Source organism: Salvia splendens, chromosome 7 (assembly GCF_004379255.2).
Source record: "Salvia splendens isolate huo1 chromosome 7, SspV2, whole genome shotgun sequence".
In the NCBI taxonomy this organism is placed as follows: domain Eukaryota; kingdom Viridiplantae; phylum Streptophyta; class Magnoliopsida; order Lamiales; family Lamiaceae; genus Salvia; species Salvia splendens.
In genome coordinates this window covers 12,878,904-12,892,847 of record NC_056038.1, presented here as the reverse complement: position 1 = coordinate 12,892,847, position 13,944 = coordinate 12,878,904, and the positions used below count along the sequence as shown (strand labels likewise).

Here is a 13,944-nt window from a genome sequence, read left to right as displayed (position 1 = left end):
TGGTTCCGCTGTGCAAGTATCAATTTATTTTTGATACTCTTTGATAATTATCACCACTTTTCCCAACAAGTGGTATCAGAGCCATCGTGGTTCTGAGGCGGATTAAAAATGGAGGAATCTTCTTCGCTTGGTGGCATGTTCAAATTGTGCGGATCGAATTACTCAATTTGGAAGCCAAGCATGTTGGATCTCCTCTACTGTAAGGATCTCTATTTGCCCTTACATGGAGATGATGTCAAACCAAAAGATATGAGTGATGATGAATGGATCATCATGCATAGAAAGACCGTTGGTTACATCCGGCGCTTCATCGAACACAGTATCTTCCATCATTTCGCCAATGAGGAAAAGGCTGATGTTCTTTGGAAGAAAATGGAAGCTATGTTCGAGAGGAAAAATGCCTTGAACAAAGCATCCATCATCAGAAAAATCGTTCGATTGCGATATGTCGAGAGTGCCAACATGACGGAGCACCTCAACGCATATCAAGGTCTTATCAACCAATCTATCAACATGAAGATTTCTCTTGATGATGAAGTGATAGCTTTATTGCTACTCAGTTCGTTGCCGGATAGTTGGGACACTCTTGTGGTGTCAATCAGCAACTCGGCTCCAGGGGGAGCACTGACCTTGCAGATGGTCAAAGATTGTCTTCTTAACGAAGAATCCAGAAGAAGGGAGCAAGATCATTCTTCTGAGATAAAGGCGATGGTTGCTGAAAATAGTGATCGAGGGAGAAGTAAAAATAGAAACTCTCAAAACACGAGAGACAAATCCAGGGGGAAGTCTAAACACAAAAAAGACTTCAAATGCCATTACTGCGGTGGTCTAAACCACTACGAGAGAGACTGCAGAAAGAAGAAAAGAGATCAAACGCGGGGAAAAAATGAAAATGCTGAGAAGGACACAACGGCAGTTGCAACTGATGGCGATGTCGTCGTAGTTTGCGATGATGCCTGTGTGAGTTCGTCATGCCAACAAACAGACTGGATCGTTGATTCGGGTGCATCATATCACATCACACCATATCGTGATATGTTTGCATCCTACACCGGTGGCAGCTTTGGCAAAGTCAGAATGGCCAATCACGGCGTGACAGAAGTTGCTGGTATAGGAGACATTCATCTGCTTACTAACACGGGGTGTAAGCTCGTCTTAAGAGATGTTCGACATGTTCCTGATATCAGACTCAATATTATTTCCACCGGCAAGCTCGACGACGATGGTTACATCAACCATTTCGGCGAAGGAAAATGGAAGCTGATAAAAGGCTCCCTCATTGCAGCAAAAGGTAGAAAGCAAAATTCGCTCTACTTGATGCATGCAACGTTGTCCAATGGAGAGGTAAATGCAGTCGTCAAAAATTCCTCCATTGAGATATGGCATAAGAGGCTTGGACATTTGAGCCAGAAAGGTCTGGAGATCTTGGCTAGAAGAAGCCTCATCCCTGAGGTAAAAGGAATGCATTTGGAAACTTGTGTTGATTGTTTGGCTGGAAAACAACACAGAGTCGCATTCAAAAGCTTCTCTCCCTCAAGAAAAGCCCAGCCTCTTGATTTGGTGCACACTGATCTGTGCTACATGAAAGACAGAACTCTTGGTGGCGCATTATATTTCGTCACTTTCATTGACGATTTTTCGAGAAAAGTCTGGTGCTTTGCTCTGAAAACCAAAGACCAAACCTTGGAGGTCTTTAAGCATTTTCAAGCAAAAGTCGAGCGGCAGAAGGGAAGGAAGCTGAAGTGTGTTCGTGCAGACAACGGCGGCGAGTACCAAGGCCCATTTGAGCTGCACTGCAAGAACCATGGTATCAAGCTTGAGAAAAGTGTCCCAAAGACTCCACAACACAATGGAGTGGCAGAGAGGATGAACAGAACGATTTGTGAAAGAATCAAATGCATGCTGTCGCATTCCAAATTGCCCAAATCCTTTTGGGGTGAAGCTATGAGGACTGCAGTTGACTTGATCAACCTTTCTCCATCAACTCCTCTGGGCGGTGACGTTCCAGACAGAGTTTGGTCCGGAAAAGATGTGTCTTACAAACACTTGAGAGTGTTTGGCTGCAGGGCGTTCGTGCACATTCCAAAAGATGAGAGATCCAAGCTTGATGACAAAACCAAACCATGTATCTTCTTGGGATACGCTCATGAAGAGTTTGGTTACAGATTATGGGACCCGGTTAACAGGAAGGTCATCAGAAGCAGGGATGTCGTATTCCTTGAAGATCAAGTTCCTGATGATGCGAAAGAAAAGCCTGAATCTAATTCAGAAGTTCCTGTAAACTTAGATCCAGTTCCTTCACCGACGGTTCAGGATTACGGGGGAGATATCCAACCGGAGCAAGGCGATCCGATTGATGATGGAGCAGGCAACGAGGAGACTCGACCTGCACAAGATGAAGTCCCTCCAGTCAGAAGGTCGGTCAGAGAAAGACAACCTTCTACCAGATATAGCCCACATGAGTATGTAATGCTCACTGATGGAGGAGAGCCACAGAGTTTTGCTGAAGCCATGGCGCATGACCAAAATGAGAAGTGGTTAGAGGCCATGAAGGAGGAGATGAACTCCTTACATCAAAATCACACCTATGACTTGGTGCAGTTGCCAGCCGGCAAGAGACCACTGAAAAATAAGTGGGTCTACAGATTGAAGGCTGAGGAGCACAGCTCACAACCAAGGTACAAGGCCAGACTGGTTGTGAAAGGTTTCAGTCAGAGAAAGGGTGTTGATTTTGAAGAGATTTTCTCACCAGTGGTGAAGATGTCTTCAATCAGAGTTGTGCTCGCGATTGCTGCCAGCTCAGACCTGGAGATCGAGCAACTTGATGTGAAGACGGCGTTTCTGCATGGAGATTTAGATAAAGAAATCTACATGGACCAACCTGAAGGGTTCAAAGTCAAAGGGAAAGAGAACCTTGTGTGTAGGTTGAGGAAGAGTTTGTACGGCCTAAAACAAGCTCCCAGACTATGGTACATGAAGTTTGAGTCCTTCATGTCGACCCATGGCTACATCAGGACCACCTCAGATCACTGTGTTTTCTTCAAGAAGTTCGCAGGGGGTGAGTTTATCATACTGTTAGTCTACGTTGACGACATGCTGATTGTAGGCCATGATGCCAGCAAGATTGATGAGCTGAAGAAAGAGCTAAGCGAGTCTTTTGCAATGAAAGACTTGGGCGCGGCTAAGCAGATTCTTGGAATGAAGATCTCCAGGGATAGGAAGAGCAAGAAGCTCTGGTTATCTCAAGAACAATACGTTGAGAAAGTTCTTGAAAGGTTCAATATGAGCAGGTCGAAGCCAGTCACCACTCCACTTGCGGGTCATATGAAGCTCAGCTCTGCGCAATGCCCGACAAGTGAGACAGAAAAGAAAGAGCTGCGGAAGGTGCCATATGCTTCTGCGGTGGGCAGTCTAATGTATGCTATGATATGCACCAGACCAGACATAGCTCACGCAGTTGGTGTGGTTAGTAGATTTCTCTCTAATCCTGGAAAAGAGCATTGGACCGCAGTGAAATGGATATTTCGGTACCTGCGAGGTACTTCTAAACTTTGTCTGAAGTTTGGCGACAACCATATCCTACTAGATGGATATACGGATGCAGACATGGCTGGTGACGTAGATTCCAGGAAGTCCACGTCCGGATTCCTGATGAGACTTGCAAGGGGAGCTATCTCGTGGCAATCGAAACTTCAAAAATGCGTGGCATTATCCACAACGGAGGCTGAGTACATAGCTATGACGGAGGCTTGCAAAGACCTATTGTGGTTGAAGGAGTTTCTACAAGAGTTGGGCTTGAAGCAAGAGAAGTATGTGCTTTACTGCGACAGTCAAAGCGCAATTCACTTGAGTAAGAATTCGAGTTTTCACTCAAGAACGAAGCATATTGATGTAAGGTATCACTGGATACGAGAAGCACTTGACAGAAAGCTTTTGCAGCTGGAGAAGGTGCACACCGATGAGAACGGTGCCGATATGCTTACCAAGTCCTTAGCCCGAGATAAGTTTGAAATCTGCAAACAAGAAGCGGGTCTCGTTGAATCCCCACATAAGGTGGAGGGGGAGAATTGTTGAGATTATCCACCTCACGTGGAAGCAGCCGCTATAGTTGAAAAAAAAGGCTTGTGAAGATTAGCCAACAAAAGTTGGCTAAAATGGTGAAGAAGAGTTGCAGCAATTTATTGCAAATCTGCAGCCTTTGAAATACTCTCACAAAATGAAGCTATAGGACGGTTGTAGAGTTGGCTATAGGAGTTGAAATTTGCAGCTCATTCCTTCTATAAATAGAGCTGCAATTCATCGATGAAGAGCAGTGCAAGAGCTGAATCACATCAGCTAGTGAGAGAGAGCAAGAGAGAGTTTCGGTGAGTACATTTTGAGAGAAGAAGAAGTGAGGAAAAATTCCTATCTCCCTTAAAATTGTAGTTCACTCCTCTTGTGCGTATTCCAAGTTATTCAACTTGAGATTTTGTGTTTCCCCTATAGAGTGTAGGGAGATTTGTAAGCCTACTATATACATAGTGGAAGATTTAGACTTCGGTCTCGTGGTTTTTTCCCGATTTGGGTTTCCACGTAAAATTCTCGTCTCACACTTTTATTCTGCACCAAATTTGTTTTCTTGGTTTGGTCCCATTATTTAATCCAGCAAGAGGGAAAAAGAATTATCCTGGTTCCGCTGTGCAAGTATCAATTTATTTTTGATACTCTTTGATAATTATCACCACTTTTCCCAACAGAAGCTCTAATCGTGAGAAGCAGCAAAATGTAATCCGGTTTTACCGTTATCGCATCGTTCTCCTTTAGGGCATACTGGTCTTTATTTCTTGATGATACATTTCATTTTTAAGAGGCTGGACAGTTATAGGGGAAGAGAAGGCATTTAATCTTGAGAGACTCTTAGATTATTCATGTGATGTCATATTGCTGAACCTTTATAGTCTATATTCTCCAAATTTTTTAAGGATGGTATAATTTTTATTAATGTTAGAATTTTGTATTTCGTATTATTGTTTTTACTAGAACAGAAGCTGGCCGTAAATTTACTAGAAAGGAAAATAATAGTAATATATATATGCTCGCATTTGTGCACGTGTGAATGTGTGTGACCAATTAAAATTGATTGATTGTGTTAATCTATACTCCAAGTAATGGACAATTAATCATAACGAGTACGCTAGGATCTAGCTACGCTAATCATATCTTGCCAATTCATCTATAACAATCATGATTAAGAAAATAAAACATTTGAAAGCTTATAATTTGCTACTCATTTCTTTTATCGATCGAATCCGTGGTTGATGATTTTCTTGGTATAGTATTATGTGGCTACATATTTCCCAACACCGCATTTAAATAATTGAAGGCATATCATCCCATCAAGCTGTATATACAGTTCATAGGTATGATGATTTTTTAAATAAGAGGATATGAATTTGATTAATACTTAAAAAATTTATATGCGAATTTTAGAATGACTTATTTTTTAAGTAGGATTCACGATTTTATTGAATTTGACATTGAATATACATTACTTAATCCTTATGAAAATTACTTCTACTTGAAATTGACTACTTATAGGAGCCATTTCATACGTATATATGGATAGCTTAATTCATTTATGTATAGCTTAATTCATTTACTAGCGGCATGCGATGAACCTATGCATTTTTCGTTCAATGTTATAAATCATGACAAAAATAAAATAAATTTGAAGTGTAAAACATTTAAGAAAACCTAAGACACCAATGTCATGGTCTCACAAGGTTAGAGAATTTTCAAACTATCTCATATCAGTGTTCATAGAAAACTGAAATCACTATATAAGCCTCATGAGCCTCTCCCCTATTATCAATTAGTTTTAGGATGAAACTTATGAATTTCTATCGTAAGATGCCCTTAAAAATTGGCGCACTAACTAACACTACTTCCATGATTATTGGTGTGATGGATAACTTTTGTCGAATTCTAACACCAATCATGATATTCTTCTTGATTAGTGTTTTTAAACTTGTTTTGCAAGTGTTTATAGATATTTTTTCCAATGAATTTCCACCAACTCGAGGGATCAAACATCAAATTGACTTATTGCCGGATGCATCTCAACCCAATAGGACTGCCTAAAAGGTCAATCAAATTGAGACCAGAGAGTTTTGAAGACAAGTTGATGAACAATATGGAGTCCAATCTTTGGTTTTCAACAAAGTAACTTTTTAGGCGTTGCGTTTAATTATGTTAATTATAATGAAATAGATATTTTAAATTAAATTATATAGTTAATTTAATTACAATAAATAGAAATACATGAAATGAAAAATGAAGAAAAGTATGATGATGGGATTTGTGAATTGTGCAAAGGATGTTGACGTAGTTATTAAAAAATAGCATGTGACGAATAAAGAATGATTTTATTAATACTTTAATATATGTTGTGCCATGTATGAACTATAGATTTTCTCATAATCAGCAGGAGTATGATTTATAATTGTGAGTTTTGATTTTCACTCATATTACTATATAGCATCACAGTATAATATTAATCGGCCAAACTCAACGGTAGAATTGATTTTTTTAAAAGATTTATATAGGACTATTATAATTTAAAATTATGTAAACTCACAATTTATTGATGGATGGAAAGTGGTGTTACTGCGATGAATAACATGGAATTAGCGTATAATAGAAGTTAGATAAATTTAAACTGCATTCCAACTCTGATTAGTTTTCTTGTTGTGATAAAAATGCATAAGAATAATATTTGCTCATGGTTATCATAAGAAATCCATTACGTAGATTAGATAGTGTCGCAGTTGAGTATTTGTTTTATAGAATTATTAAATTGGGATTGAGACAATCGAAAAGAGACCTAAAGTTATCAAATGCTCGGAACTGAGCATGTGGCATAATATTACCCTCAAATTGATCTTAGGTTTAATATATAAATAAAACTTGTGACCATCTGGTTTAATGGGACCAAAATGTTTAACATTCATGTGATTACTCAAATCATTGATATGATTATAACAGGTTATTATTAAATATAATTGATATCGACATTGCATTAATAGATTTCTAGATGCTTCTGTAATTCGACCTACGTGTATATTTTAATAAATTCTTGGGCGAATTTTATTGAATTTTTCAAAATCAAAATCTTCACGGCTGTTGCATTTGGTATAATGTTTTTTGTACGTATGCATGCTAATATGATAAGTTTAAGTTACACGTAATTTTGAAGTTTTTAATATGTATTTTACTAGATGTATGGACGTTTTCTCAATCTTATTTAATCTATAAATGTTAGTCGTGTGTATATATATGGTTGGTGATATCACTATTAAATAGAATTAAAAGTGAACTATTAGAATAAAAAGTTAGAATAAATAGCTCCAAAGTAGCGCGCGTACAGAACTCAATATCATGTTTAGTTCCATACAATATCATTATTACTGAAGATCAGCAAATTGATGAAGATTACATATTTTTAAAAATAGATTGAGTATCATTATTGATGAAGATCCAATATTATTATTTTTTTCAAATAAAAAACAAAGTCGATCGGTAATTTAATTACAAAATTATTAATATGAAAAACGAAAGTCATTATTGCATTTTAAGAGTATCATTCCAATAATTATAAGTAATTATTATGATAAATGCGAGTTATCATTTTATTAGGATTATATATATAAAAATGGGGTTGTGATCAATTGAGATTTTTAACCTAATTGAGAATTGAGATGCATTATCAGCCACTCATTTTTATTAAATGAGTGGTCCAGAATTTACCACATGGAAAAAAAATTTAGATTAATTAATTATTAAAGAGCAGAATGATAATTTCATGGTATATTTTATTCAATAAATACATTTTTTTAATTTTAATTTTATTTTAAATTTAAAAAAAATTAAATTTTTTTTTCAACTACACACATATAATGTCAACTACATATGCAATTCATGTCAACTACACAAATATAATGTCAACTATGTGTACAATCTACATATGCAATTCATGTCAACTACACACATATAATGTCAACTACATATACAATTCATGTCAACTATAAGTTGTTGACATTTGATGTGCAGACTATTGACGATAATACCCCCGAGTTTACATAATCTACTTGCAGTTGACATTTTGAAAATGTTGTGGATGAGTGGCTGAAAATGCATCTCAATTCTCAATTAAGCTAAAAAATCTCAACCTAACATGACCCTATAAAATGTATATATATTGGAGGACTCTAAAATCTAAATCTTGCTAAAAATAGAAAAATGAAAAGCTTGAAAACCTAGGTATAATAACAGGCTATGTAGCTAGGTTTTTTATAGGAAAAATGAATTAAATTAGGTTATGCTTCTATGATGGAATGGAATAACGATAGGAATGAAATGTCAATTTCTTTGAATTTTCTTTGCATTTTAATCAATTCTCTCATTCATTCCATCACACTAAGCAAATGAATAGAATAGAATAGAGGTAGAAATCACATTCCATTTTCCTACGATTCAATTCCATATTTCCATTACATCATATCAACATGACCAGGTAATTCAATAGATCTGGAGTACATAATTATAGGCATATATATAATTTTGATAAATGAATTTGTTTTAGAAAAATTGATGAATAAATTTCCAAAGAAAATCACTCTCGTATTAAATCCGTGCATTTGATACCAGATTGAGGCGGACCCTTATCTTATGTTGGACTTTGAGTTAAGCATACCTATGATATCAAACAATTAGAAATGATTATATATAATTCTCTATGTTGCTATTATGTTACGAACCTTCATTTAATTTAGATATATTAGGGATTTGGATATCTTTTCGTATATGTGTTTCTTGTTCATTAAATAGGTATTCTTGTATTATAAATACGATAGATTGTTATTATTTCAATTATTCAACCAATTAATGAAATCAGTATTTCGCCCAACTTGGCTTGAATCACAAAACTCTAATTATTTATCGCTGCCGACGAGATTGAATCTCGCGTTCAGCTCTTCTTCCGGAGATCATCGCCGACCCAAGCACTTGGGCGCCGGATTAATCAATGGATTTCTTGTTTCTGTGCTCTACATGGAGAATCGATTGTTTAAGAGGAAAACCCCTCCTAACAACTGGTGCTTTCATCCAGCTCTCACCCTCCCACCATCTCGAATCAAAGCTACGCCGCTGCCTGACAGAAAACATTCCGCGCACAACAACTACTTTGGTTGTCGAGTCCTGCCTGTCCGCCGAGCTCTAGCCGCCGGACAACTCTACTTCTGCAATGCCCGACATGATGGATTCCTGCGCGCCGTGTCGATGTCAGACCACCATCATGTCATCCAACTACTCCAACTATCATCATCGCCAATTTGATCACAACCGTACACAGCTCTGGGATTAGCGGCAGCATCAGTAGACCTTTTGGATGAAGAAGTTAGACTACCTATGGACCGCCTTGGACAAATTGGAGTCGCGTACGGACGCGAATGACCGGCGACTGGGGAAACTTCGACCGCCACAACGGCCTAATCCAGAACCACCTTACCGTCTTCCTGATTGTGGTGGCGATGATTGGGACAAGCAGCATCGGCGTTACACCCAGCCTACGTACCGGCAACCACAACACCACCAGCCGGATAGGTACGCACCGCCTCACCGTGCATCGTGAGGATATTCGGATTATGATCAGCCACCACTGTGTCCGCCTAGTCGTTGGGATCCGCCGGGACAACGAATTGATTACTGCCGCCCACCACCGTATATTGGCTCAAATATGGGCCCAGATTCAGACCTGCAGCCGCGAAAATCCTATGCCCGATATCGTTCGTGGCATCCTCAATTTCAGCCTGGTCCAGCCACCACAGCGAAGGACCCTATCAACGCATCAGATCGTTTACTGGAGGCATTGGACAGGATGGACACTCGTGTCGATACCGCAGATCCCCGGGTGAGCAAATTTCGATCGTTTCCGCAGCCCGATCTTGATCGGCCGGATATTTCTCCGTCGCTCCGGAAGATAGAATATCCTCCATCGAGAAATACCATGGTTTCTTTTGTGCCATCGGGTTTACCCCCAACGTCTCATCGGCTCCACCGCGAAACTGCACCAATGAGTATACCAATCGCAGGTCGGATTTCCAATCACCACAACGCTCGAGCATGATGAGCCACTGCCATTCAGTAGCGCCACCGGCCGCTGCAGCTGCTGTCCTATCTTCGAATCTGCCCCAGCCAGCTCCGTCTTGCAGCCACGATGTCGACGGTGGAGAGGAGGGTGGATTGTTAGATGAACAACCCCCACCCACCATGATTTCTCTGCCGTGCAGCCCCTATATCATGGGAGATGACGATACATTGTTAGATGACGAAGAATAAGTTGACTCCATTGAGGAAGTACAGAGGGTCGTCGCATCTCTCGATGTTGCTCGAGTGGCATCCCAAGATGTTATTGAGAATTGCTTGGGTGAAAATGGAGATTTGCATGATAGTGATGTTGCAAGAATGATTCATCGACCGACATTGCTTCCCATCGATGCACGGTTAATCCCGCCGCGAAATTACACGGCGTGTTTGGGAATTCATGGGCGTGTTGACAAGCTTCTCGTTTTAGCGCTGAATTTTGACGACTGCTTCGGTCCTACCTTGATGATTTTTGATGGAGATGGTGAAGTGACACGTCCAACTGTTCGGTGGGCGTTTGATCCAGGAGGAGATACCTTATCAAAGCTTCTGCTTTCGACTCTTCGTTGCTTCGTAGTTTCCACCTTGAGGACAAGGCGGACTTTAACCGTGGGGGAGTTGTTACTAACCTTCATTTAGTTTCAATATATTAGGGATTTGGATATCTTTTCATATATTTGTTTCTTGTTCATTAACTAGGTATTCTAGTATTATAAATAGGATAGATTTTTATTATTTCAATTATTCAACCAATTAATGAAATCAGTATTTTGCCCAACTTGGCTTGAATCACAAAACTCTAATTATTTATCGCTGCCGATGAGATCGAATCTCGCGTTCAGCTCTTCTTCCGGAGATCACCATCGACCCAAGCACTTGGGCGTCGGATTAATCAACGGATTTCTTGTTTATGTGCTCTACCCGGAGAACCGATTGCTTAAGAGGAAAACCCCTCCTAACATATTACTACTTTATCAAACACATCCTTACAGTTTACGTAAGAATAAAAATGTTAAAATTCAATTTCTATTATTTTATAGTACTACTTGATTCGAATAATTGACTGAAAAATATAATTTATTTCTAAAATTTACTGTACAAGTAAATTTTTTCCACCGATTATTAAACGTGTAATAATTTTGTTAAAGCAATAACATGTTATTAATAATCATAGAAACATCTCCATAGAAATTATTTATCTACAACTCAACAAGCATTCCTAATTTCCTATTACTACCAAAAACACAGTCTTCTCCAAATTCTTGAAAAACAGATCCCATCTCGAATCGGAATCGGAACTCAATAGTACTCCAAAAACATGTTGGAATTCTGTCGCTTCAAATCGTCATAAAACTTAGTTATAAATTCCTCAGCAGCTTCATCAACATTATTGTCTTCTTCAGCTTCAGCATCCGTCAACGGGAACGGAGAATCGGTGATCCGCAGCTGCCTCACCAACGGGCTCGGCCCGAACCCGGGCAGCGCAGGCGACGCCACCGCGCTGCTGAAACTCTCGACGGAGGCAGCCATCGTGTCTCTGTCAAACACCGCGTGAGAGCTCCTGCGCTTGGTGAGGTGGAAGGGGAGGCGGAATCTGTGGTGGTGGTGGTGGAACATGAGATTGTGTATGGCGGCTTTGCTGGCGATTTTGCCGCGCTTCATCATCATGTTAAGATGGGCTAATAGTTTGCCCTTTGTAATGCCTTTTCTCAGCATCAAATATACCACTCGCATTATTTTCCATATTTTTTTGGCTCTATTTTGCTCAATATTTGTATAGATGGATTTTGATTTTTGATGTTGGTATAGAGAGAGAGGTTGTTGGAATGTGATTGTTTGAGGGTAAGTAAATTGAGGTGGAGGATAGTGGTATTTAAAGGGCAAAGAAGATGGAAGGTGACACACGAAATTGTACTTCAATTTCAATTTAAAATACTATGCACAGGGGGGATTAATATCTCTTCATTACTAATTCGTCTCATTAAAAATGATTCAGTTTTTTTTGGGATGTTCATCTAAATTGACTTGTTTCAAGTTCTTAGTTAGAAATAATAGTGATATAGGGCAACCACTACTTAAATGTATAATTAGAAAATAAAACACAGAGTGAACTAAATGTCATTATAGTAAAGTGTTTAGGTTTAGTTCACTATAAGGGCGTTTCAATACTAAAGAGAGACTCTTCAGATTAGGCAGTACTCCAGGGATTGAAGACATCTTATGTACCTTTTGCAAGGATGAACCTGAATCGATCGAGCACATTTTTATTCAGTTGCAAAGTTACATCAAAATTGTGGTACTTCTCTTGTTATTGCTGGAGCATGTCAATATGCTTGCCAAAAGGATCAGAAGCATGCTTTCTCTCATGGCTTGGTGCCCCCTTCAAGAGGTTCAACAAGAAAATTTGGATTTCCATGTTCTATGTTGCCTCGTGGACGATTTGGAACATCTTAAATAAAATAATTATTGAAGACTACTTCACACCAAACTGGAAGTTCGAAAAGAGAAGACTTTTGTGGTGCATTGGCACATGGGTGTGGGGTTAGTGCTCAGGATTTCCTTTTTCCCATACACAAATGTCAGACAACTTGAACGATGTTAGATGGTCGCTAGGTTTGAAAGTAAAAAGGAAGTAGATGGCTGAAGGCATTTGAGAGGTGCTCTTTTGTGATTCTGCTATTTTTTTTTCTTTCTTTTTCCCTCTGGTACCTTTATTCCACCTCAAAACCTATATCTCGAGAAAGTATTTAAGGGTTGCCACATTTGTCATCTCAAACTTTTGGAACAGATTTTTTCTCAGGTTCATGATCTTTCTTCATCATCTCCTGTAATAATCACGCCATCTACATCAATAACAAACGAGTTACTCGATTACATGTTCTCTTATAGAACAAAGTATGAATTACTTTGTACTCATATTGTTGCATCTTGAAAGAATCTCTCAGGACAATGAATCTTATTAGGGCTGACTAAATATACCGTAATACAGAAATACCGCACTTATCGTACCGAAAAATACCGAAAATACCGAATTTGCGGTACGGTATGATACCGTACTGATAGATTTCGGTACGGTAAATGTATAGATTTTCCTATACCGCGATATACCGCAATATACCGCATTTACGATATTTGCCAAAAATTCGATATATATGTTGTATTTAAAATTTATATAAAAAATAGTTAATATGTTAAAATCCCTAACCATACTTTCATATTTTAGTTCAACCGCCCCCAACCCCAAACACTCACACGCAGAGATGCAAATCAAGTCAACTGTATAGATTTGATTGTGGTGTAGTTTTAATCTTTTGGACATTATTTAATAGGTGAAATTTTATTTTAAATATTTGGCTATAATAGAATTTTTTTGGTATGAAACACAAGTATTACGGTATGTTATACCTTATTTTGGTATACCGTACTCGATATGCCATACCTTATTTCGGTATAACATAAAAGTACGGTATACCGCCATACGGTATGGTATACCGCATAGATGGTATGGTAACGGTATCGGAAATAATCATACCGCGGTATACCAAAAAATTCGGTAAGGTATAGGTATGACATTTTCTCATACCGCAATTTACGGTACAGTATGCGGTATGACATTCTCAGTGCGGTATACCGTACCGTGCCAACCCTAATCTTGTTTCTTCAACTCTATCTTTTTAGATTATCTTGATTACCATTTGATATTTCTATCCACGAATAATTATCTCATTTTTGTTTATTCGTTTCATTTATTTTTTTAAGTACCTA

At 38.6% G+C, this 13,944-nt stretch overlaps 1 protein-coding gene across 1 annotated transcript; it reads right to left on the bottom strand.

Annotated features, from left to right (window-relative positions):
- Nucleotides 1-11,478: 11,478 nt before the first annotated feature.
- LOC121810431 lies at nucleotides 11,479-11,913 on the bottom strand. The gene has a single exon (XM_042211200.1). The coding sequence runs from the start codon at nucleotides 11,911-11,913 to the stop codon at nucleotides 11,479-11,481; it is 435 nt and encodes a 144-aa protein (XP_042067134.1).
- Between the last annotated feature and the right edge of the window lie 2,031 nt (nucleotides 11,914-13,944).

What these genes read in the sequence shown, in the direction of transcription:
- LOC121810431 (XM_042211200.1), bottom strand. Translation starts at nt 11,913, where the DNA reads ATGCGAGTGGTATATTTGATGCTGAGAAAAGGCATTACAAAGGGCAAA.